The 24,384-nt window shown below is 41.7% G+C and overlaps 1 protein-coding gene across 5 annotated transcripts; it reads right to left on the reverse strand.

The window, feature by feature from the left end:
• Window positions 1-512: 512 nt before the first annotated feature.
• bean1 (brain expressed, associated with NEDD4, 1) lies at window positions 513-23,837 on the reverse strand. Of its 5 annotated transcripts, none has more exons than XM_061690702.1 (5): window positions 23,686-23,837; window positions 20,273-20,413; window positions 10,037-10,100; window positions 9,751-9,954; window positions 513-5,467 (listed from the first exon to the last, which is right to left on the reverse strand). In XM_061690702.1, exons 2-5 carry the CDS (start codon window positions 20,295-20,297, stop codon window positions 5,152-5,154), a joined length of 609 nt encoding a protein of 202 aa, XP_061546686.1. In that variant the 5' UTR covers window positions 20,298-20,413; window positions 23,686-23,837; the 3' UTR covers window positions 513-5,151. The 5 variants fall into 5 exon arrangements, with proteins under 5 accessions (XP_061546686.1, XP_061546685.1, XP_061546684.1 ...); XM_061690701.1 differs by lacking the exon at window positions 10,037-10,100 and adding an exon at window positions 8,708-8,843 and having other exon boundaries at window positions 751-5,467; XM_061690700.1 differs by lacking the exon at window positions 23,686-23,837 and adding an exon at window positions 8,708-8,843 and having other exon boundaries at window positions 751-5,467; window positions 20,273-20,347.
• Window positions 23,838-24,384: the final 547 nt, after the last annotated feature.

The raw sequence follows: 24,384 nt of genomic DNA on the forward strand, positions 1-24,384 counted from the left end.
TATGAACGCTGGATGGTGGCAGTGACTCAACTCACTTCACAACAAGCAGCAGTTTAGCAGATATAATTAGTCAACAATTCTTTAAAAGAGAGGCTTCAAGCTGTTTATTGCCACACCCATTTGATTTGTACTGTCAAACTTAACATAAAACAATGATAATTTCACCTTTAAAACAACCACATAGCTTAGCCTTTCACTCCGCTTGCTTAGTGCTAATGCTAAATAGCCTCTGTGTTGGGGTGCTATCTTTAAAGCAACAGATTAAACAAAAACTGTGCTGCAGCACATGACACCAGCAATATCACAGGACTCACAGTCATATATATATTCTTTATCCTCTGCAACAAACGACTAATATTAGTGCTGTATAGATGAGCTGTGAGGAGTTAGATGTTGTCTGTCGCCTGATGGCCAAGGTGGACAAGCCAGAAAGAGTAGCACAATAGAACTGTTAAATTGTTTTTAATTCTATTCACTGATGTAAGTGCTGTATGTTTGAACAAAGTACAATATAATCAAGTGCTATATTTTCTCATTGAAATCCACATTGCAAATTATTTTTATTTTGGGGCTAAGACGGAGTAATGGCATTTCCATTCATTTCAATGGGAAAAGAGGATTTGAGGTATGAGTCAAATTCAATAAACTCTCTCTCTCTTTCTCTAGGAGAGAGAGCATGAGCATTTATATTTATCTGCGTTGTACTCTCCGCCCCAGTTACAAAATCCCATCTGTGACCCTGGCTTTCCACACCTACTCACATGGAAATGGACATTGATAGCATTTTAGCATGGATGCATTGAAGTAATGATACACACAGTCTCCGATTGAGAGGGACTCATTTATGACGGAAAAGCAGAAATGAATACATTTGATTCCAAAATATAGCGTGAATTAAAAATGAAACCAGACATGAAACGGTAAAAGCACAGCGTAGTTGCACTGAGATTAGAATAGTATGGCTACAGTGTTCAAGCTAACAGTCTGAGTAGTAGGCACATTTTATTTATTTCTTTATTTTTTTAAACACAAATACATATTGACATCCAAGTGGGAACTAATATGTTAAAAAATGATTGATTTATTCGGTAAGCAAAAAAAGGAAACGTCACAGCCGATAAGAAGGAAGAAAGGCTGCTAGAGTCAGTGGTGATGCATGCTGATGTTGTTGTCTACAGTAGTTGGTGTCTCCAGATGAAGAATACACGCACAAACATTATTTTCCTGATTTTGTTGTTTTAAATGAGCAAAAGTGTGCTTTGTGATTATTTATTACAAACGCCGGACAATAAATGGGAGCTCGGGTACCTGTTTAAATAAGAGAATCCTTTATTAGTCCCGCTGTGGTCTACATCAGGGACCACATTAGCCCTCGGAAAATCTCGGAATCACCGCAGGCTTCTCCTTTTGGGGTTGCTTCTGCCATTTATTGGACGATTGAAAATGCGATGTTGACGTAATTGTCCGATTTAGTTTGTGTTCGTATCGTTGTTTGTGCGAGTGGACGCTACATCGAGCCACTGAGGTCCAGTTAAAGCGTAGCTGTTCACACCAGAGCCCTTGATACCGAGAAAACTGTCTCATGTGTGTCCAAATAGTTATGAATATGTAGCAGCGGTGTATGTCAGCGATCCCTAACCACCGGGCAATTTGGTGCTGTTACCGACCAGACAAAAAAATAAAAAATAATAATAATATTGTTTATCATCACAGACTGAAGTATTATTTTTAAAATCAGGTGCATCATGTATCAAACAGCTCTCATGTGATACAGTTGTAAAAAAAAAAAAAAAAAAAAAAACTCTTAAGACAGCTTCTTTGAAAAGGGGAAAAGGTGAAATGATGAGACAGAAGAGCATACGACTTCCAAGAAAAAGAGTGACATTTAAGAGACAAATTAAGCCGGCCTACTTAGGATGCGAGTTAATCGGTATTGGTGATTCTCACACATCAATCCCGCTCTGCCTAATATGGGGCGACAGGCTCGCAAATGAGGCATTGAAGCTTGAAAACGGACAGAAAAAGCACTGAGTATCTTGCTTCCATTTCCAACTTTCGACCTTTGTTTTTTCTGTAACGGCAACCAAAACAAGTTACACAAATTACACGCTAGTGTACATAACCATAGGTGTACATTTTCATCAGTATGTACTCTTTGAAGTAAACAAATATTTCACCAGGATCATTGGAAAAAAAATGCAAATAAACTCTCTAAGATGTTGCCTTGTGCAAATGGAAAAGTCGTCAAGGAAGTCGTTGTCGAGGTATGAAGAAGTGATACACTTCGACTGAGACACAAGCTCTCTGTGTATTGGGGAAGAGTTTACCAGAAAAGGTTAAGGTCTACTCAATTCGGCCTAGTGGTGTAACAACGCTAGTGCTTCATGTGTGTTTTATGATCTTGTAGCAAAAAATAATAATAATATCTGCCACTGGACAAGAACCTTTAGTGGTGGAATATGAGGGCAGTTAAAAGAAAACCAGGTGATTCACAAGATACCGTGAATTGACACAAGCCATCTTGTACGATTTATCGAAGCCACACCGCGCAGTGTGAAATGTTAATATGAATTAACGATTTCTCACACTGTGCGATAAGGAATCTCGGCTACGCTTAAATTCCAAGTGAACAAATGTTTAGGTGCATTGAAAAGAAAAGAAATCAAGGGAAGACAAGGAAATTGTGGATGGACGACCGTTAACTTTAGCCAGCTAGCTTGACCACAGCGCTACTTGAGTGCAAGGCAAAAACTTAACTCTTCACTTTCTCCGTTGTTTTTGTTGCTGATGACAGAGACTATGACCGATGTTGATGTCATTTCTCGCTGTCTTCCCATCGGTTGAGAGGTTGGTTAAGTCGCAACCAGTATTGCCAACACATTTTAATGATCTGACTAAAGATGTATTTACCAGAGGTGGGAGTAAGTCACATATGTGCAAGTCACAAGCAAGTCTCAAGTCATAACTTGTAAGTCTCAAGCAGGTCCCGAGTCGCTGTGGGGGGAAAAAATAAATAAATCAAGCAAGTCGAGTCAAGTCATTACTTGGTTTAAGCAATTCGCAAGTCAAGTCATACAATCTTGCTCCAGTCGCAACATATATTGAAGTGGTAATAAAATGTTTTTTCACCATAAATCATAACACTAAAATAAGTATTCCCACCCTATAAAAGTGAAATAATCAACAACGGAGATTATGATTGTTTGAATTTATTGCATTGAATTGTTTTAAAGTTGTATTTCAAACTCAATTTATGTTTTTTTTTTTTTTTTTTTAATAAACTTCACAACACCAACAACGCCGCTTCAATTCCTCTGCATTCTGCGGCTGGAACTATATTTTAAGTGCTACTTTCTGCTATGGAGTGCATGAGAGAGAGAGAAAAAAAGAGAGACTTTTGCATGCCTATATGAAGCGAAAACTGAAGGTTTGGTCAGTTATCGTAAACCGTCACACCCCGATTTACGTTGCTGAGCTGTACTAAAACGTTCACAAACACATTTCTTTTATTTGTAATCGTCCCAAACCAGTTTATGAAACTTAATGTTTGACCAGCTAGTTAAACTGTTAAATTAGCTCACCTGTCTTTGTGAGTTTTGTAGTGAAGAAAAAAAAAAAAGGCAAACTGTCAAAAATTAAAATGCAGATTTTCAACTCTAAATGAGATGACTTGTCAAGTCATGTAGTTCAAGTCTTAAGTCAAGTCAAGTCTCTTGGCTACCAAGTCTGAAGTCAAATCTTTCTCGAGTGTTTGGCAAGCAAGTCGCAAGTCATAAAACTGGCAACTCGAGTCAACCTCATCTCTGGTATTTACCGCTAAAAGTTGCATTATTATGTAGAACATTACATTGATTGCGCACTGGCATTACTTCAATTGACTGGCCATCTCACCCCAAAAAAATAAATACTTTATCAAGTTTTTATTCGTAAATGTAACAAAGTTTTGTTTTAAGCTAGTGTTGCCACACTGTTCGCTGGAGATGGGAACCAAGCGCCGCTGCGAGTAATTGACGTCCCTAAAAAGCTTTATAATTGCCTTTAGATGCCACAAGATGGCAGGAAAGCACTAGTTTTGTCTAAATGAAGCTCCTTAACACACATCAACATAGTTCCTTGCACCAAGATGCCACAAGATGGGGACAAAAGCAATACTTTAGTCTAAATGAAGCTCCTCAACTCACTTCAACAAAGTTCCTTGGCACCAACATTCCACAAGATGGTGCCAAAGCAATATTGCTTTGGCCTGAGCACAAACAGAGCGACTACATAAGTGCGTTTTACAGAAAATAACAGAGAAAAGGTTCCAAATTTTAAAAAATCATGAATCGGTGAATTTGCGAGTCATGTATCACGAATATGCAGGGGAACACCGTATTCACATTGATCTCTTTCGTATCGTTAATCCTTTGGAACTAACTATGGTTGTCAAACAATTTAATGTAGCAAATTTAGCAGCCCGGCAGATAGGCCCCGTGTTTTTGACGGTGGTAGAGGAAATAGTGATAGCATTTAGAGGGACAATACGTACATTAAAAGTCACTTAAAAAAAAGTCTCAAAAAGTTGTTTGTAGGTGCTTTTTGGAAATAAAGTTGCAAGGGTAGTCTAAAAAATTGCTAAATCGAGCAACAAAAGTCCCATGTTAGCATCAATGTTTGCAGCCATTCTCCGTTGCTGTTTGTGACACGTTTAACCACCCTTTTTGAAAAACAACCTTCGTTTTTTTCCCAACGATTGTGCATCTTTTGTCTGAGATGGCCAAAATCGTGGTCCTTTGCCTATGGAAAGTTTGCAAAACACCCGTAGACGCTGGTCCTGAACGGTGGTTAACCATGATGTTAGTAATTTCAAAGGACGTGGTACTCTGTGTGCTTGTGTATAATAGCTTCAACTTGAAAATACAAGTTTGTCCTTAGGACCCAGTCGCAATTATAACCATACCATTGCGTTACTACGACACGGAGGAGTGTCTTTGGGTGAGATCCACGTTCCGCCAGGATGGGAGATTTTGTTTAGTCCATAAACTCCCTGAAGAAAACTGTTCCTTCTGTTGAGTTTCAGTCCACTAAAAGTGTGGAAAGTCTGTAAAACCTCCACAGTTTGTGTTGAAGTCAAGAACTCAAAGCGCTGGTGAAAGGTCCAAAAGAGTCGTCCTATGAGATCTGGCTGATCCCCGACGGCCGCCTGTTGCCGTCGACGTCCCTCTCTGATCGGTGCTTGGAAAGGTCACATGGCACGAGGGGGAGGGGCTGGCCCTGGTCGGCCACCACCGCCTCGTACGGTGGCGCCGCCTCCGACGGGAAGGAGATGGATGCGATGCCTTGATGCTCCGAGGGCGGTGAGGCGGCGCCGGCTGAGCTGGGACCTTCCTCTGAGTCGTCCCGACGGGGGTCCCATAGCGAGTACGGTGGGGGGTCATCAGTGGGTATGTAGATGTGAGTGCAACCCGGGCCCACGCATTCATCGTAACTGTGGAGATGAAGAAAAAGACAGTTCGTGCTCAAGTGACGAAGAGAGTAAGGCTGCAGCAATGCATCGGTGAACATTGTTTTGTTCCGTTGTAAAAACTGTCAAGGCGTTTTTAGCGACCACGGATCCGATAACGATATTTTGTTTTTAGAAGGTAAGATAGGGAAAAGCTACCCCACATTTACACTGTGAGGTTTGAACACTTAGCGGCGGTGGATAAATTAAAAGTGAAAAAAAAAAAAAGGTTTTTTAAATGCAGCAATATGGATTATGAAATGAAATGTTGACGTTAAACCGAAGGCAGTGCAATGATGGCTTGTCCGAAGAAGCTGTCCCTCAGTCAATTTGTTCTGGTTAGGAGGGATCATGTAAACATAAGCAGTCTTCCACGCGTTGCTCCAATCTTTCACCGTTTGAATTCACTTTGGCAATCCGTGATGTTTGCAGGGTTGAGGTGCAAATTGGCGAGGGAGGGGGGTTTGTTTTGCGGAGTGGCGTAACACTTTTAAGTCCCAGTAGCGTCGCTCTCTCTACTCGAGCTTCCCGAGAGGCTGCTCAGCCCACTCCGGAAGGAAGGTGCTATGTTACACTTTCCGCCAAGCGAGAATGGAAGATTTTTGTGGCCGAGTGACTCATCTGTGTCTGTTTCTCTGTCGGCTTCTCGCATGTCGCCGGGATCCAGACACGAGAATCTGAGACGACTAAGTTCGCCCGAGCGGTTTAGAAAGAGGGGAAAAAAAAAAAAAAAAAACCCGGACCTCGTGGGTCTCTCTCCCGGAAACAAAAAAATGCAAAAACCTGCTCGTGACATCAACGAAACACGCTTGCTGGGTCATTTCAGCCGAACAAACGAATTGGGTGTCAGCAATCACAGGAACTGGAAAAGTACTCGACAAAGCCGACATGACAAGTTGTCCTACTTCACTCAGCTGTAATAAATAAATAAAAGGTGTTTGTCATGTGACAAAACTTCTCAAGTGACTGAGAAGAGAGCTCAGCTTCGGCCTCGCAGGCGCAGGACTCAAGCAACTGAAATCATTCATAAATTTGGAAACTCTTTTTTTTTTTTTTTTAACGTTAAAGTCGCTAACATTGTAGAACAACTCACATTCCCGGCTTATTGAAGAGAAACATGCACTAATTGTATTTTTAATCATTTGCTTTTATTTGGTTGGGGGTCGCTGTACTGTGCTGAAACCCGAATCACTTTTTATCACGTTGTAGTCGACTACAAAAAAAAGCAGTCTTTATTTATTTTTATTGTTTTAATTGAAGGCCATGTAACCTAAATTTCATACATTTTCTAAATGTAAAAATATTCACAGTGGTTCAGTTTTCCCACATTTTGATACGTTACAGCCTCATTCTCAAATGGCAACCTGCAAAGAGGAATAGGCAGAACCCCCCATAGATTATGACCTTTTTATGACCTATCGTCAGTCATATGCTTCAAACATTTCGCCCATCATCCGATGATGTCGGCACTGTGGTTTCCGAAAGCAACAACAACAACAAAAAAAAATATATATATATACCGGCGATTGGCTTTGATTTTCAGCGGACGGGTCGTCTTCAGAAGACGTAAACGTTCTATTGGGGATTCATCTTAAAAATATGGTGGCGTGAAATGCATTTTGGTGGTTTTTGAGTTAATTTCGTAATGATAAAAAAAAAAAAAAAAAAAGAAGGGCATTAGTGAGGTTTTCAATGGCAAACCATGATATACAGTATATACTGTACATATAAATAGCAGGCGGACCTCTGCCATGCCTTGGTTGCCATGTTGGATGCGATGAGACTTTACCATTTAACATATGGTGTGTGCGTGTGTGTGTGTGTGTGTGTGTGTGTGCGTGTGCATGCTTGTGTCGAAAGTGTAACGTTGACATTCTCAGTAGGTGCGCCGTTTCTGTCAACCATCTGTGGCACACACACACACACACACACACACACACACACACACATCATATATGATCTTTTCCTGACACGTTTGCTATACTGTTGTTTGTTTAAAAATTCCCTTTCGCTTCATTTTTTTCGTAATTAGTTTTTCTTTCCCAACCTCTGAATCTTTTCTTTCCTTCCCCTCTTTGCTATTTTTGTTCCTTATTCACCGTCCTTTTCTTCCCCCTTCTCCACCCTTACTTTCGTTTCCTTCCTTTGCCTTCCCCATCTCGTCTCGTCTTGTCTTTTTCTCTCCTTTCCCCTTCCATCACATCATTTTCCTGACCTTTCTTTTTTCCCTCTTACTTCTTTTCCCTCTCTCCTTTTCTTTGATTTCTTTCTGTCTTTCATTTCCACCTTCTCGTTTCCTTTTTGGTTTCCCTTTTTCCATTTTCAGTTTATCTTTTACCTTTCATTTCTCTCTTTTATTTCACTTGCTTTCTGATCTGATCTCCAATTTCTTTTTTTCTTCTCTTATTGCCTTACAACACTTTCTTCCTTTCTTTTTATTTTGCTGCATTTCTCTCCTTGCTTTCTTTTTCTTCTCTCTTTACTTTTCCTTCATTTCCATTTCCAAAGTTTTGCTTCATTTCCTTTCCTCATCTCTGTTTTCCTCTTCTGCCTTTTTCTAGTTACCTGTCCACTCTCTTATTTTGTTTTTCATTTTTCTTTTCATTCTTTTTTCTCTAATTCCCCCCCTCCTCTTTCCTTTGTTGCTCCTTCCTCTTTTTGTTTACTTTGCCTTTACTTGAGCTTTTCCACCTTTCCAGTTAACATATTCTTTCATTTCCTTTGCATCTTTTTCTTTTCCTCTCTCTTCCCTTTATTTTTTTCTTTGAAATTTCTTTGCTCTTTGTGAACCTTCTCTTCCCTTTCCTTTTTACTCTGGCTTCTGTTCCCTTACCCATCACTTTATTCCCCCTCTTTTTTACCCTTTCATTCCTTCTTTACCCCCAACACACACGCACGCACGCACACACATGCGGCAAGGCCCAGAGGAAAGCTGCATTTGAATTATTGAAGTTGCCAATTAAACCAGCTGACATTTAGATCAAACACACCGTCCGTGACTTGGCCTTTTTAGACACACACAGACACGCACGCACACATAGACACGTCCAAAGGGCAGCAAAAGCGGAAGCGTCACTTTCTCATAAATGAACGAGCGCAAAGGAGGTCAGTCGGTCGGTTGAAATTTGACGTAAATGGCAGGCGGAGTGTGCACTGTAACTTACTGCATTCATCAAATCGAATCATAATGAAATGCAAAAATAAATGCATGACAAAGACGCTCACCGTGGCGGAGAGTCGGGGTACAGGTGGTTGACTTGTGACAGACTGTAAGAGTCTAAGTCCAAACCGGCTGGAAAGTCCTCTAAGCAGGTCGACCTCAGTTCTCCGACAGAACCGCCCAAGGAGTAACCATCTGGACCTACGATTACACACTCAAATTAAGGTTTCATGTCAACGTCGGCCTTTAAAAGTAGGGTTTCAAGCCAGGCTTAGGATTTCAAATTTGGGTTTGAGGTTAGGGCTCTGGTTGCAAGGGTTTCAAAATAGGGTTTGAGGCCAAGGTTGGGCTTTTAAGGTAGCGTTTCAAGCCTTGCTTACAGTCTGAAATTGTGGTTTCAACCTTGATTTGGCGTCTCAAATTAGGGGTTTAAGCTTGCCTCACGGTTTGAAACAAGGGTCAAGGTTTCAAATTAGGGTTTGAAACAATGATCAGGGTTTTAAATTAGGGATTGAAGCTCAGGTTGGGCTTTCAGGGTGGGGTTGCAAGTCTTTTGTAGTGTCTCAAATTGGGGTTTCAAGCCTGGGTTAGGGTTTCAAACCTGGTCTGGGGTCTCAAATTTGGGTTTGGAACAAGAGTCACAGTTTCACATTAGGGTTTGAAGCTAAGGTTGGGTTTTCAAAGTAGGGGTTTCAAGCCAGGGATAGGGGTCCAAGGTAGGGCTTCAAGCTGGGGTTTTAAATTATGGTTTCAAGCCTGACTCAGGTCTTAAATTGAGGTTTGAAACCTTTTGTAGACTTTAAATTGGGGTTTAAAGCCTGGTTTATGGGTTCAAGTTAGGGCTTTCAAGCCTGGGTTAGGGTTTGAAACAAGGGTCAGGGCGTCAAATTAAGGTTTGATGGCAAGATTCAGCTTTCAAAGTATGGCTTCAAGCCATGGTTAGGGTCTCAAATTACAGTAGGTTTTCCAGCCAAGACTAAGTTTCTCAAAGTAGGGTTTTAAATTACATTTTGTCTTTCAAGCCTTGCTTAGTCTTTCAAATTAGGGTCTGAAGTTCGGGTTTCAAACTGGGGTTATGGTTGGAAATGAGTGTTTCGTGAGTACGGACCGTAGGTGGCTCTCAGGTGAGGGTTCCTCAGCCGGCTGTCTTTGCGCAGGCTGCCCACGATGATGGTGACGCAGGAGAGGAAGAGCACCAGGCCTATGACGATGCCCGCCACCACCAGCGGGGACACCAGGAGAGACGCCTCGCCCCCAGACTCGCGCTCGCTCCTGCAGTCCGGGTACTCCCCATGGCTCTGGTTCGAGCTCACTGGCGGGGGCGAGAGAAAACATGTTCCGTGGATTTTTACTGAGCACTTCACATGCAATGTTCTTACCTGTATGTACAGTACATTGAAAACTCAAACACGCGAGGGACATTGGTGGTGTAGTGGTTCACATGGCTGATTTGTCCATCTGGGATGAGATTGCAGGGGTTTGTTCTCTATTTGGGTTTACTGTTTAAAAAACAAGTATGTCAGCGTGATCAAGGGGCCATTGGTCATGTAGTGGTTCGCATAGCTGACTTTTATGTAGCTGGTGCTACATAAAAGTCAGCTGATGGGATCACTGGAGTTTGCCTGTTCTCCTTATGGATTCACTGAAGACTGAATTGTCTTCAATGTATACTTAAACATAGGTTAGGGATCCTAGCACTGTTGGTGGTATAGTGGTTCATGTAGCTTACTCATGAAGTGGGCTTGAAATCACTCCAGTTCATATGTTAGGTTAATTAAAAAGGTTTTTGTTGATTATATAAACAACAGAGTTCGGGTGTGAAAGCCATTTCTCATTTAGTAATTCACATAGCTGTCTTTGGTGTAGCTGGCACGGGATCGTTGGAGGTTGCCTGTTCTCCCTGTTGGTTCGCCGAAGCCTCTAAATTGTCTTCAATGTTTACAAAAATAGACAGTACTTATGATGGGGTGCTAGCATCATGGGCGGTGTAGTGGTTCACCCAGCTGACTGTCATGCAGTTGGCGTGGGATCTCAGGAGTTTGCATGTTCTCCTTGTGGATGTTAATTGAAGGCTCAAAATCTCCTTCAATGTAAAAAAACAAAACAAAAAAAAACGTTAGGTTTCCATCGGCAGCGTAGTGTTTCACACGGCTGAGGGAACTGTGTCCGAATACTTTTGTCTACATAGCGTTTTAAAATGCTGCAGTGCGAGCAGCGTGGAATCCAAAGCTGCGTGCCAAGCGGCGCGGTGCGAGGAGAGAGAGCGAGCAGTGCGCTGCGGCGGGATGTCATGTTACGTAACAGCTTTATTCTCCCGCACACACTATCGCACACGCTACAGACTCCTTAGACTCCCTCCTCCTCCTCTGCCGCCATCTTTCCAAGCCTCATCGTTCCCCTGGAGACTTACTCCACTTCAGCCTATGAGAGATAATTAGTGCCACACTACACACACACTACACACACGCAGTATCCTTCTCAGACGTTTAACGTCTCATTGCTGTTTTTTTCACTTGGGCTTGTCCCCCCTTCATCCTCATCTTCCTCGTCGTCCCGTCGCTCTATCCTCGGGGAGTGTGTTCGTGCTAAATGCTAATATTTATAGCACTTAGTTCAACATGTGCTCATATTAATGTAGCGTGTGATGTGTAGTGCTTCTAACTACGGTTGGGGTAACTATCTTCTACAATAGTAATACAACAATTAGCGCGTGGTGACGGAATGAATTAAACTCATATCTCAAGGTACTACTGTATATAAAATGGACAATTAATTGATGTTTAATTCATCATTTTTTTATTGTTATACCTAATTATATTCTTTTTAGAATAAACATGTTTATTGATACTGTATCGTCAGAGAAAATGATACAATACATCGCAAATATCGATATTTGCTGCGAACCTGTGCAGATGTGTGCGTGGTGCTATTAAAGAGGCAGAAAAATGTTGAGCTAAGAATAAGCGTTCATGAATACGAAAATAGTCAGCCCACATTTTTAAATATTGTACTATCATAAAAAGAATGTTTTTAATCATAAACATAAAAAAGAGGCCTGCCACATACTTCAATATTTTTTTTCTTTTTGCTATTTTTCTTTTTCGAAGGGGAGCCAACCCCCAAAACGCTTATTGGCAGTGTATCCCCGCTTATTTAAGAATTGTTTGGATTTAAAATCTTTTTTTTCCCCATTGGAATTATACTGACCGTCAATTATCCGCAGATTTTTGCCGGGGGGTCCCCGCTGTACTCATCTGTCATGGTGCTTTTTTTGTGTAAATATAAGCAAAGACTCAAACCCGAGCTCATGACGACAATGAGGATGAGATGAAAACGCCAAATAAAGAGCAAATGACGTTAGCAGAGAGAGAGAGAGAGAGAGAGAGAGAGAGAGCGAGAGGAGACAAAGACGCCTCGGAGCGCTCGTCAGGCGTCTCGGAGAACGACGTCTCGGGATCGCTTTGTGGCGGCAGAACATTTCCCTCATCTGGGGATCGGCTGTGAAAGCAACACGATTCCCCCGCGTTGAGACGAGACAGCGGAGAGAAAGTGATACCACGCGCCTGGCAACTACATGGGAATTGTCTAATTTGATATCTGGAGTGGTCGGATAAAAGCTACGTGCATTCAAACGATCAAAGAATAGTATGATGGTCTCGCATGGGTGCGTTTTCCACATATTTAGTCAACAAAATACATTTTGGTATATTGGTACCTTGATTTATGTTTAACTTGTTCCACACACTGACATATAAAAGCTTGACAGACTACTAATCATACTATTAAATGGCCTGAGAAACTGTGTTCAATGTAGTTCAGGTGGAATTGCGTTAAGAATAATAAAAAATTCAAATACATTGGTACTGACTCCATGTAACACAGATGTGAAGCACTTTTTTAAGACGTAAAGCAGGCTTCTACCCCCAATAATAGTTTGACATGGCCTGGAAATGTACCACCTATCAGTTACAGGAAGTTCAGTTTGAGTTTGGGTACAACTGTATTCAGAATAATAAAAAGAATACAGAGGAATTGACGGATTGAGTGCAATACAAATGTTAAGCAGTTCTCAGAAACAGTGCTTAAACACCCAATAATAGTGTGAAATGGCCTTGGAATGTACTGTATAACAATTACAAGGAGTTCTGTCAGACTTAAATGTTCAGAATAGTAAAAAAAACAAAATCCAGTGGAATTGGCTCTATGCAAGACAGAAGTGAAGCAGTTTTTAGAAACAATCCTTATACAGTACACCATGACCTGGAAATGTGCTGTATAACAATTATATCCCATTCTTTGCAGCTTCCCATTCAAATGATTCAAAAGATACAATTCAGAATAGTATGGAAAATGTTGAGGAATTGAGTCCATGCAACACAGATGCGAAGCAAAAACCACACTTTTACTGTAGAATACATCCAGTAACAGTGTGAAGTGGTATGGGATTGACATTTACATGGAGTTCAGGTCCAGTTGTGTTCACAAGAAAACAAACACGGAGGAATTCATTTCATGCAACACCGATGCGAAGCAGTTCTCAGAAATGTGTTTAAACAAATGAATATGAGATCAGTGATATATGGGAAGGCAAAATCTCTTTTTAGCGTTTGAATTTGTCAATACAAATGCCGTCTAATGTATTTTTATGTTCACAAAATAACACTGATAGTTATTTTTGTCTTGATTTGATGTTCCTTTGAGATTGAGATTTGCGGCAAATCCAAGGACGCCAAAGTTAATCCCACTGTGTGCATCCACAGCGGGGAGTGATTTATTTGCTGGCGTCAGCTGCTGTGAAGGCAAAGATGTGCTGAAGCGTTGTAGTGGCGAACACTTGAGATGACCGCGCTCTGCGAGCCCTCCCACATGAGCCGCATGTATTATGAACGAGCGTCAAGCGGGACGCCGGCATCCGCTGCGACACTTTGTCATTTCGAGTTAGCGGCGGATTCTCGCGTATGTGACGAGGTGAGGTCGAATCTTCCTGACACCGGTTTAAAAAAAAAAAAAAATCAGTTGAGGGGAAAGTAAAACATTGAAAATACTTTGTTACTAACTTGTTCACTGCCAGCTAGTGTTGTGCTCAAGCAGACTGAGACCAAGACAAGATCAAGACTTTTGGGACTTGAGAGTGAGTCAAGACCAAGACTGGGACAAGACCCTAGAAATCGATTTTAAAAACCATGTGGTGAATTTAAGATATTTGTTGTTTTACCAAATGCTTCTCCTGCTTATCGCATTGCGAAGTTGAAGAATAGCAGATAAGCGCTGGTCTCGACCGATCTCGGCGGAAAATCCAGAGTCCGGCCAGTCCGAAACCGACACAAGACCAAGACTTTTAGGAGTCGAATACCAGACAAGATCAAGACCAAGACAACACTACTGCTAGCCATATGAGAAGCGGGATGGCGGCTGTGTGAAAGGGTAGGATGTCTGACACTCGGTTTCAAGTACCCGTCGTGTTGAGAATGTCGAACAGCTCTACTGTTACATCTGCGATGCGTCAACGTACTTCTGGTACGACCTCTGAATCCATAAAATTGCCAACAAAGACAATTGCTTTCAACACAACAGGGCGGGAGAAGTGAAATTTAACACTGTTGGATCTGATTCTTGGTCTGGTTTGACGCCAGCCCCTTTCAAAATGTACGACACAGCCATTTTTTCCCCCCCCGTGTCCATGTTGTGTGTGAATGGTACCTATACGACCAGCAGATACCGTAAAGCCGAGAGCAGGGTCTGATGTTTAACACCTGGGACTCACTTTGAAAAACCCCTTGTGTTTCGAAGAAATAGCAGCTTTACTGTTGTGTGAAAGGGGCTTCTGATGTTACCTCAGTAAATCCCGCTTTGATCGATCCATAAACACCGCGCCTCGCGTCGGCATCGGTCAGACGGAATCGAATGGTCACAAGGATTGAAGCCAGATTGGCTGAACCGCTTTAAATCCGTCTACAATCGGTTGATTAAGGACTTCATCGGTGTTGAAAATAGAACTCGGAACGCGAGCCGTCATTTGTTTTTTCCATTAGCAGTCCGGTCGCGCGGTGAAGGAAATCTCACCTCTCGCGGCGAGAGACGACACCCGCCTGCTTTTTCTTTCGCGCCTCAAGTAAAACAGCTGCTCAACCTATTTCTAATTCTTTATTATCCACTACTTTCTCCTTATGCTGCAAGATCAGTTGGCGAGTGAGGAGATTGTGTTTAGAGTACCTTATAAGGTAGAAAATTAAAATGCAATGCATTTGTGGATTTCGGTATTTCATAAACCTAAGCCTAACCATAAACCTAAGCCCTAAATTTGACCCAACCTAACCAACCCCGGCTGTTCAAATGCTTAAAACGCTGAAATACGCCCGTAGGTTCCGACAACGCCGCCATGTTTTCAGACACCAAAGTGACTTTTCTATAGAAACAGCCCTACTCTCGGTTCTCACTTAATATGAGTTAGAGTTAGCTGCGAACGGGCAAAATGGCCGCGCAACTCCTCTCACACTTATTGACAAAACACAATCCGCAGATGGCCAAATGACAAAAGGAACAAATCCTCCTCTCGCTTTCTCTCTCTCATTAAATCAGATCTTTCCTGACTCCGTATTGGTGTCTTTTACCGTCTATGCATCTTTGTTATTCCCCCACTTTGCTAATCGTAGTCCCGCTTTTCTCAGAAGCGTTACGTGGGCGATAACGAGCGTCCAGAAAGCGGGGGGGGAATTGATCAAATAGAGGAGGAAAGGGTTCGCGTTTAATCGTGTTAACGCAGCGCCATAACATCCGTCTGTGTTCCGCACGCAAACACACATTAGCGTTACGTGCGTCAGGAAAATAGTAGAACTGCATTACTGTCAACAGCCGATCAGTCTGTTTTAAATTGACGTTTGCCCTTTATTTGCCCGTCATCCGCCTCTTTTTATAATTCCGCCGTTCCAAGTCACCCCCTTCCATTTGTGACACTCGGTGTGCGGCGGGTTTAACGCTAACTTCTAATCTACCCTCCTAACGCTAGCCTACAACTCACCTCAGCTCAACTTTAGTGATGGAGCGCTTTTAAAAAAAAAAAAAAAAAAAAAAAACGACCACAGCTGAAACAAAGTGCCGTACATATATAAAAATCAAATATAAAAAATAATAATAATAATAACGTAAATAACAAGGTTAAAAAACATACACAAACAAATAGAACCCTAAAACAAGGGCAGTCTCATGCTGAGTTGAAAGTCAAAGAATAAAATAGCTTTTAGGACCAATATATCAATATAATAATAATACTAATAGTAATAATCATCATTTCAAAAAATATTCGTTTTTAATAAAAATATATTTTTTTAAAAATATAACCTTAATCTAACCGTTACAGCCTGCACTCTAACACCAACTCCTAAACCTTACACCCTAAAACTTAACCTAACCCTTACCCAGAATAACTAACCTAACCCTAACCCGAACCCTACTAACCTAACCCTAACCCTTGAACTTAACTTGCCTTCCAGCCTCACACCCTTTTTCATTATTTCCTGATACTTCCGTACTATTCATTTATTCTAAGTGAATCGAAAGCAGTCGGGTCTATTTTTCCAGTTTGCTCGGCCCGTGTCAAACAGTCAGCGCCCATCTTGACCACCTGCGGCGTTCTTTAATTGGCGGTGGGGGAGTTAGCGAGCGAGACGCAACGGCCTCGCTATTCCCGACCGTCCTCGCGTACACGTACATATGCGCACGGCTCATATCCATTTAGATAGGTGTAAGCCAACCGACCTTATAGACGCAGGTGCTCGAATGGCCACATCGAGCCAAAAAAAAACGCTGTTAAAAGCACTTTTTTTTTTTTTTTTTTTCGGCCGCCATTTCCGTAAAGCGCGCCGATGCGGTGATTGATAGCTGGCTAGAGGCGAGGCGAGGCGTGGCGGTCGCGGCGCTGATGGATAAATGATGTGTGCAGCCAGGGGGAACACACGCAGATTCCATTTCAGATCTGCCCGCATCACAGCGGTGCACCCCCACGCCCACCGTATGTAGATTTGGGTTGAGCCGTTATCTTCTTGCCACTGATAGCACACACACAGACACACACACACTAGAATTTGCCTTCATATTTAATGCACTGTATACACGCGGACACAGTTGTCTTTGAAAGACAAGGAACCGTATTGAGTAGCTTAAGCGACTGTGAGGACTCTTTAGCACAGAAAAATGACCATAATAATAATGCAAAAAGCCCTGAAAAATACTAAAATAATCAAACGCAACGATATCATAACATTAAAGAACCATAATTATTGAAATTAAGCATTTAGCTAGTCGACAAAGGCTAAGCTATGTGGTAGTTTCAAATACCCAGTGTGTGTCATTCTCTTGGTTTTATGTTTAGTTGGACATGAAACTTCATCTGAGTGGCAATAAAGAACTTGCAGCCTTTTTTTTTTTTTTCTTTTCCTTTTTTGAAGAATATTCACTCACCCTATGTAACAATTTGCTGCTTGTTGTGCCGTGAGATTTGTCCCTGCCACCGTGCCGCGCTCGTATCTCAAGGCAGCGTCGTACTTCTATTTTATTTACGCAGGCCCCGATTTCACCCCGAGTAAGTTTGTGAGTCAACTGAGACGAGGTCATCGCGATTTCAGTATTCTTGCTGTGTGCGACATTTTTGGTTGGTACGCTGTGAGATGTTTCTCAATAAAAATTGGGAAAAACCTTCCCCTAGCGCTGACCTCATCTTTCTTGCCCTGTACAAATAATGACAAAGTAACCATTGGTAGGCAGTGATGTTGATGCATTGACATTGTCATTAAATGCTGCAAAGTAGTGTAAACACATTGCTCTTTCACCACAAAGAAGCAGCGTACAAAATGTCAGCCTTGGCCATTGGCAGCGTCTTATCTCCGCCCAGCAACCCATCCCTGAGCGTTTTATCGGTCTCGTGGCCGGGCTGGGCTCCCTTTGGGGAAACGCGCGCCTAGTTCCGGGGGGGGGGGGGGGGGCAGGGGAAAGCGGGGATCCGCATGAAGAGTCAGCCGGGGGATGTGAATAATAGATCAAAGAAGGAAGGGAAGGAGGACGAACGAGGTGGCAAGCGAAAGGAGAGAAAGCGATTTAAAGGGCAGGACGCGTCCGTCCGTCCGTCCGCCGCCCCGCGTCTCCCGGACGCCTCCGCTGTGGTCAGGACGTGTTGCGTAAGCACGGGATTCATCTTTTATTGAGGAGTCTATAAATACCGTCTGCTGTTCTCTGGGGTTTAAAAGCTCAACCTCTGAGCCGGCTATAAATAAAGAGACAAGATAGCCACTAAAAAATGGATCTCGCCACTTTTCTTCCGGAAAGAAAGCTTTTATTTTTTATTTATTTATTTATTTTTTTGCTTGCCGCTTGTGTCACGTTACAAAACAACTGCTAATGAAGGATAAGCCGTCCTCCGATTACGCAAGGAGACACGCAGTAAAGCTCTGCCAATTAATGAATCACCATTTGCAAACTTCCAAATTCTACACCAGGCAGCCCATAATGACAACATGAACATTTTTATGCATACAGTGGTGCCGTGAGATACTTAAGCTTTTCGATCCTCACGGGCATACAGTATATTCTTTAGCTTTTTTTTAACTCAGTGGAGATTACTGTGTGACATATGGCCAATCTGATCATCACAAAACATGTGACCAGAGAGGAATAAGAGTACAGCACAGCCATGAACCTAAAAGTATTGCCATGTCACAAAATGCTAAAAAAAAAAAAAAAAAAAGCCTTATCTTTTATGCACAATGAATTCAAGAAATGAAAACTGTTGGTTATATAAAAATTAGTTGTATGCTGTGAAAGGTCTTATTTTCTCTATTTACTCGTTCACCAAACAAAAATGGAGTTTATTCAAATAATCGATTGTTTGATAGGATTTTCAGGAGAATACTCGAGTACTAAAATATTTGTCAGCTGCAGCCCTTCATTCAACTCCCCCATTATATTGTCATATTTTTATTGTTTCATAAAATCTTTGCTTTGGGTCCCTGTGCGATTAAGCTGCAAAAAAAATTGCTCCTCAAAATTAGGAGGTTGCTCCTCAAATGAAGAAATGATTAGCAAAATTGGTCCTCAAAGAAAAAGAAAATAATTGGAGCCTTGTGTGCGTGTGTGCGTGTGTGTGTGTGTGTGTGTTACTAAAGTGCTTCAGCGAATCATTATCCACTAAAAGTACGAGTCCTGTCCTGGCCAATCAGAAGACCAATAGGGCGGGTTATCGTTTCATAAATGCAATATTTTTTCAGGACTCGATAAATTTTCCTTGTTGTCGCTTTGGCTCCGTACATGCAAACAACTGGGACATTTTAGGGGAAATGTAGCTATTTATTAAATTCGCTAGCCCGCGAGCTAACTAGCGTGTGTGCTACGGCGCAAAACAGCGCTACGCTGGCTCGTTCGATTGTTGCGACATCGTTTAAAACAGAGATCACTAACTCGCGGTCCGCGTTCGGATCCAGAAGCAGACCCAAACGGACCCACATCATAGCCCAAAAAATCAGAGGTTATGATTCAAGACTTTAAGGGGTGCTTGGATTTTAAGCGGCGCAACATATTTCAGGCTTTGCGGTAGCGATGGACTGTACCGACCAATCACATGCGAGTTCTGCCATCATGTCAGCCAATCAAATCTGCATCGCAGGTGCTAATGACTGAAATCACTGATTGATTCTTATTATAATGTATTAAATCATTTAAAATGAAATCATTTACATTGCTTAATTGCTGAATGTCAATAAATGGAAACGAATACTAAAAACATTTAAAACAATTCAATTTAAAACAAACTATTCAGAGTTCCAAACTCAACATTTCCACATAATCAATACTGTATGTTGGTCAAGTGCCCTCGGGTCCCTGGAAATACACTATATAAATATATAAATAATAGTAATAATTTGCATTGTTTCATCTCCTCTATATTATTCATTTAGCAAACAATTCAATTGCACACTTTGTACTGTGCTCAGCATCTGCTCCATTTGCACACTGATTGAGGAGTATCTGTAACATTTGCACAACCAACATTGTCCCAGATGATCGCACGACTCGTCACTTTAAACCGCATCCACTCCTTGAAGTCTCAGCGCCCTTTGCACAATGGTCATTGCACCGGACTATTGCAATATTAGTCATTCGAACTGCTCTAAGTGCTAGAGGACTCTGCATCTTTTTGCACAATTGTTTTTTGTCAATGTCTTTATGTCCCCAAAGTGTTCTGTAAATTGACTGTCTGTTGTACTAGAGCGGCTCCAACTACCGGAGACAAATTCCTTGTGTGTTTTGGACATACTTGGCAAATAAAGATGATTCTGATTCTGATTCTGATTCTGATTTTAGTGCACAGCATTTTCCAAATATTACCTACTTGCATAATGAGATTATTCATTTATGGATAAAGTTACACCTGCTTTTAAAAGTTGTCCCTCATACAAACTATTTCAAATGACTTCTACTATTTGTCAGTGTACACTATGAGCATGCGAATAACCCGATGACGTTCATTGATGCGTGACTTCAATACGTAAACATTTCAATTGCAGCAAGCCGCGAGTCCTGTAATTACTATTACAAATGACGGTAATAACATTTCTCTTTTTTTTTTTTTTTTTTTTTTTTACCTGAGCAGATCAATTTCATCAGCATGAACTCGTGTTCACAGTGTTTCCTCCCGGCGCATCTCAACAGGCAGGAAGCCAACTTCAACCGCTCGCCGCCGACACACGCTGACGCTGCCAGTGCTCCTATTGCCGTGAACGCCGCTGCCGAGGGAGGATGGAGGGATGGAGGGATGGAGGGAGGGAGGGATAGGGAAGTCAGATGAGAGAGATAGAAAGAGGTGAGGCAAAACAAAACACATAAACAATCAACAACGGAGCACGTAGATGGACAAACATGACGGTAGGAAGGGAAGGAGTGAAAAAGGCGTGCGGCATCCCAGCCTGCTGTTTATAAAGCCTCAGGCACTGTGTGTGTACGTGTGTGTGCGTGTGTGTGTTTGTGTGTGTTTGTGTGTGTGTGTGTGTGTGTGCACGCAGTTGTGCATGGTCTTGTCTTTCTATGCTACTGCGACACAATCCTTATCTAAAGTCATCTTTCCCCATTGAAATGAATGGAAATGCCATTAATCTGTTCCCACTTCTCATGAAATATATTTTTTTTTTTCATAAGGAAAATAGCACTCTATACTATTGTACTTTATAAAAGCATACAATAAGGACATAATTATAAGAAAATCAACAATTTTTGTCACATTTCTTGCTTCAATTGAATGGACAATGTGCTGCTCCTTCTGGTGTGCTCGCCTTGGCCACCAGGGGCAGTATAATGCGTCCATCACATTCACACCGACGAGCAATTTAGCGTCTTCAATTAACCTAACAGGCATGTTTTTGGGATGTGGGAGGAAACCGCATTACCCGAAGAAAACCCACGCCGGCACGGGGACAACATGCAAACGCCACACAGGCGATGCCGGATTTGAACCCAGGTCCTCAGAACTGTGAGGCAGATGACCTAACCAGTTGTCCACCGTGCCGCCAGTATAATACACATACAAATATACAGTACATTGAGATGGACACAACTCCTAAGTAAGCCAGAGTAGTACTTTTTAATTTTTAATTGTATTTATTTTTTACAAAGGATGAAGAATATATGCCCATGAGGATTGTCGTATTGTCTTTCCACGTGTTGATCCATCATTTGTGTTCAATGATTCGATGCTTAAAGGGTCGTTGCGATATCAATAGTATCACGATACAGGCCAGGGGTTTGCTTGATAATCAATGTATTGGAAGAAAACCATGTCCCATATCTACGTAACTGAAGAAACGATATGATATTACCACACCAATAGTATTTTGATTTGTTTTCTTGTAACCCATATACTGGAAGAAAACTATGTACGATAGCTATGTTATGTAACTGTAGAAACTCTACAATATTATTGCGAAACCAGTAATATCATAATCGATAAATAGTAAGAAAGCCTCTAAGAGATCAAGTACCTTTATGTAACCGAAGAAACAATACATTATCATTGTGGTACTAAAATGTGAGATGCATATTGGCCATAATATCAATGTGTCTACATTTGATACCATTGTAGATACTATATTATATAAATTATATTAAATTGTGATATCAATATGTGCGCATGTGTGCTTCTTTTTTTTTTTTTTTAATACTTTGCTTTCGTTTGGGCGTGCATGCTTGTGTTTGTGTAAGACCCCTCGCGGATGTGTGTCTCGTCATTGCATTTTGTTGGAACATGGCCACAGGCTTTTAGTGTGTCAATCAATAACAGAAAAGCACACGTACATGACACATAAGTCATACATTTGATTGCCGGCTGAGCGCTTACACAACAACGTGGAAACATTCTTGGTAGCAGGTCTTCACGTAGGGAAGAAGAGCAAATTTTCTAATTACACAAATGGGGAAAACCTCGTCAAAGAGCGTCATTGTCACCTGTTGGCCATACGCGTCGGAATACGAAGAGGTTAAACGCTACGCTTATTTGATTCGCATTTTCAAAAAGCCAATCTCTTGTTCACATTGTGAACTTTGCCTTGTCAACGGCCTTTGGGAATACTGCCGGCAGGCCGCATAAATTGACAGAACGCTGCGGTTAAGTACGCAAACGGGAAATCGGTCCTGTCCTGAAGCCTTAACATTACTCCATCGTTACTTTAAAAACAGCAGCTTTAAAAAAAAAAACGGCGCCGACATGCCCGCCAGAGCGTCCGGCAGCGATTCTGCCAGGTCCGCCAAACGTCAGCGTACTTTGCTGCTCGAACAAGAGAGTTTACAAAGTGTGTGGGAGGAAGAGGAGAGCAGCTGCATGAGCCAAAAATCACTGCAACACGCCTACACGACTACTATACGTTTGTGTGTGTGTTTTTCCATTTCCCCTCATTTCACCGCTGCATGTTTTCATTTTTTTTTTTTTTTTTAATCCTTTCTTGCATTTGACTTGTATTTTTTTCCTCCAAAAAGACACATCCTGTCCTATTTTTCAATCGATAAACATTTGGTTATTATCATCCCTATTATTCAAAAACAGGAGATCATTTCCAATTGGCAGTGAGGAAAATGCGCACACATAAATTATGATTCCGTTTCTGCCTGCGAGGGGATCACAGTACCTTATTTGCGCCATTTTGTTTTCACTTCATTGAGAGGCAGCGTAGCTGTAGCTTGCTCGGAAATGAAATTTTAGTCGCCAAGCCACAGGTGTCAAACTCAGGGCCCTGGGCCCGATCTGGCCCGCCACATCATTTTTTTGTGCCCCACAAAAAAAAAAAAAAAAAGTATAATTGCTGCATGGATTTTGTTCTAGCCATTTTTTAAACTTTTTAAAAAAATTTTTACAGACATTCGCTTTCATTCATTGAAGTGTTGTACAGTATTGATCCAATGAAAGCGAGGCAGAACTGTTCGGCTGGAGTCAGTGTTAGCAAAGAAAAAAGACAAAAAAAGACAACTAGAACATCTGAACTTTATTTGGCTCCCATTTGAAATACGTTTACATGTGATTTGTTCAATTTGAACACAGCCACATCCCCAAGTATAAGAGGGTGTGCACACTTGTGCAAGCATATTTTTGCAGTTGTTTATTTTTGCCCCACTTCTGGAAAATATTTTTAAAAATGAAACTGAGTTGTACAGGTAAAAGTTTAGAAATGATTTATCTTGGTCTCACTTTTTTGTCTTTTTTTTTTTGGGAATCACAACTTGGCGCTCAAACAGGGGTGTGTAGACTTTTTACAAAGGAAAGGCAAAATGTTCCCGTTTTCTCCTCCAGAATTCATACCTTGAAACGCAAAATGTGCCAAATTTTCCTTCCAAATAAAAACGTGTTGCTACGGACAGATGTCTTTTTGCACTTCTTTCCCTACATGTGACATGATCAACGTGTCACATGTCAGTCACGTGATGACGCTCTGGTAACATCACGTGACGAATGTGACATTGACGCACATGCACGCGCACCCCCCCCCCCCCCCGCCCCTCATAGAGACATGCTTACCTGCACGACACGGATGCCACGTGATCCTCCTCAGAATGTCCTCCTCTCCTTCCCTCCTCGCCTCCTTGGGTCCTTCCTCCCTTCTCCTTTTTCGTCCTTTTCACGCCCGTGCTCGTGCACGGCATCACGCTCGTCCCCGCGCTCCTCCTCCTCCTTCTTCTTCTTCTCTTTCTTGGCGTGCCCTTCCCTGCAGGATGTTCCACTTCAGCATCATCAGCATCCCGCCAGCATCCTCCTCTTCATCCCAATCCTCATCCTCGTATAGTCCACTGGCGCCCCCCAGTGGTCACACTTGGTTTGAGAATTTTTTTTTGTTTTACTCTGTTTTCTTACAATAGAATAAAAAGCAATATGTGAAATAATTAATTAAAAACAATAGCATATAGAACTCTAAAAATTGCACAGTGTAAATAAATAAAAGGTTGAGTGAAACAAATGAATGTAAGAAAAGTATTTGAATACTAAATAAAATTGATTCCAGTACTAATTGACCACTGCGTGGCGGCAAAAGTCACATTTCTTCATTTGTCAGCCTGTTTTCGTGCAGCTCAATTTCTTTGCTTGGAGCCTTTGCGACTCACTTTTTTTTTTTTTTTTTTTACTTTGAACCTTTTTGCAGTACACTTTGTATTCGTGGTGCCATAAAGTGAATTTAATCTCTGGCCCCATTCACCAAGGGTGACATAAGTAGTCACATTC

Source organism: Phycodurus eques, chromosome 11, assembly GCF_024500275.1.
Source record: "Phycodurus eques isolate BA_2022a chromosome 11, UOR_Pequ_1.1, whole genome shotgun sequence".
NCBI classification, from domain to species: Eukaryota; Metazoa; Chordata; class Actinopteri; order Syngnathiformes; family Syngnathidae; genus Phycodurus; species Phycodurus eques.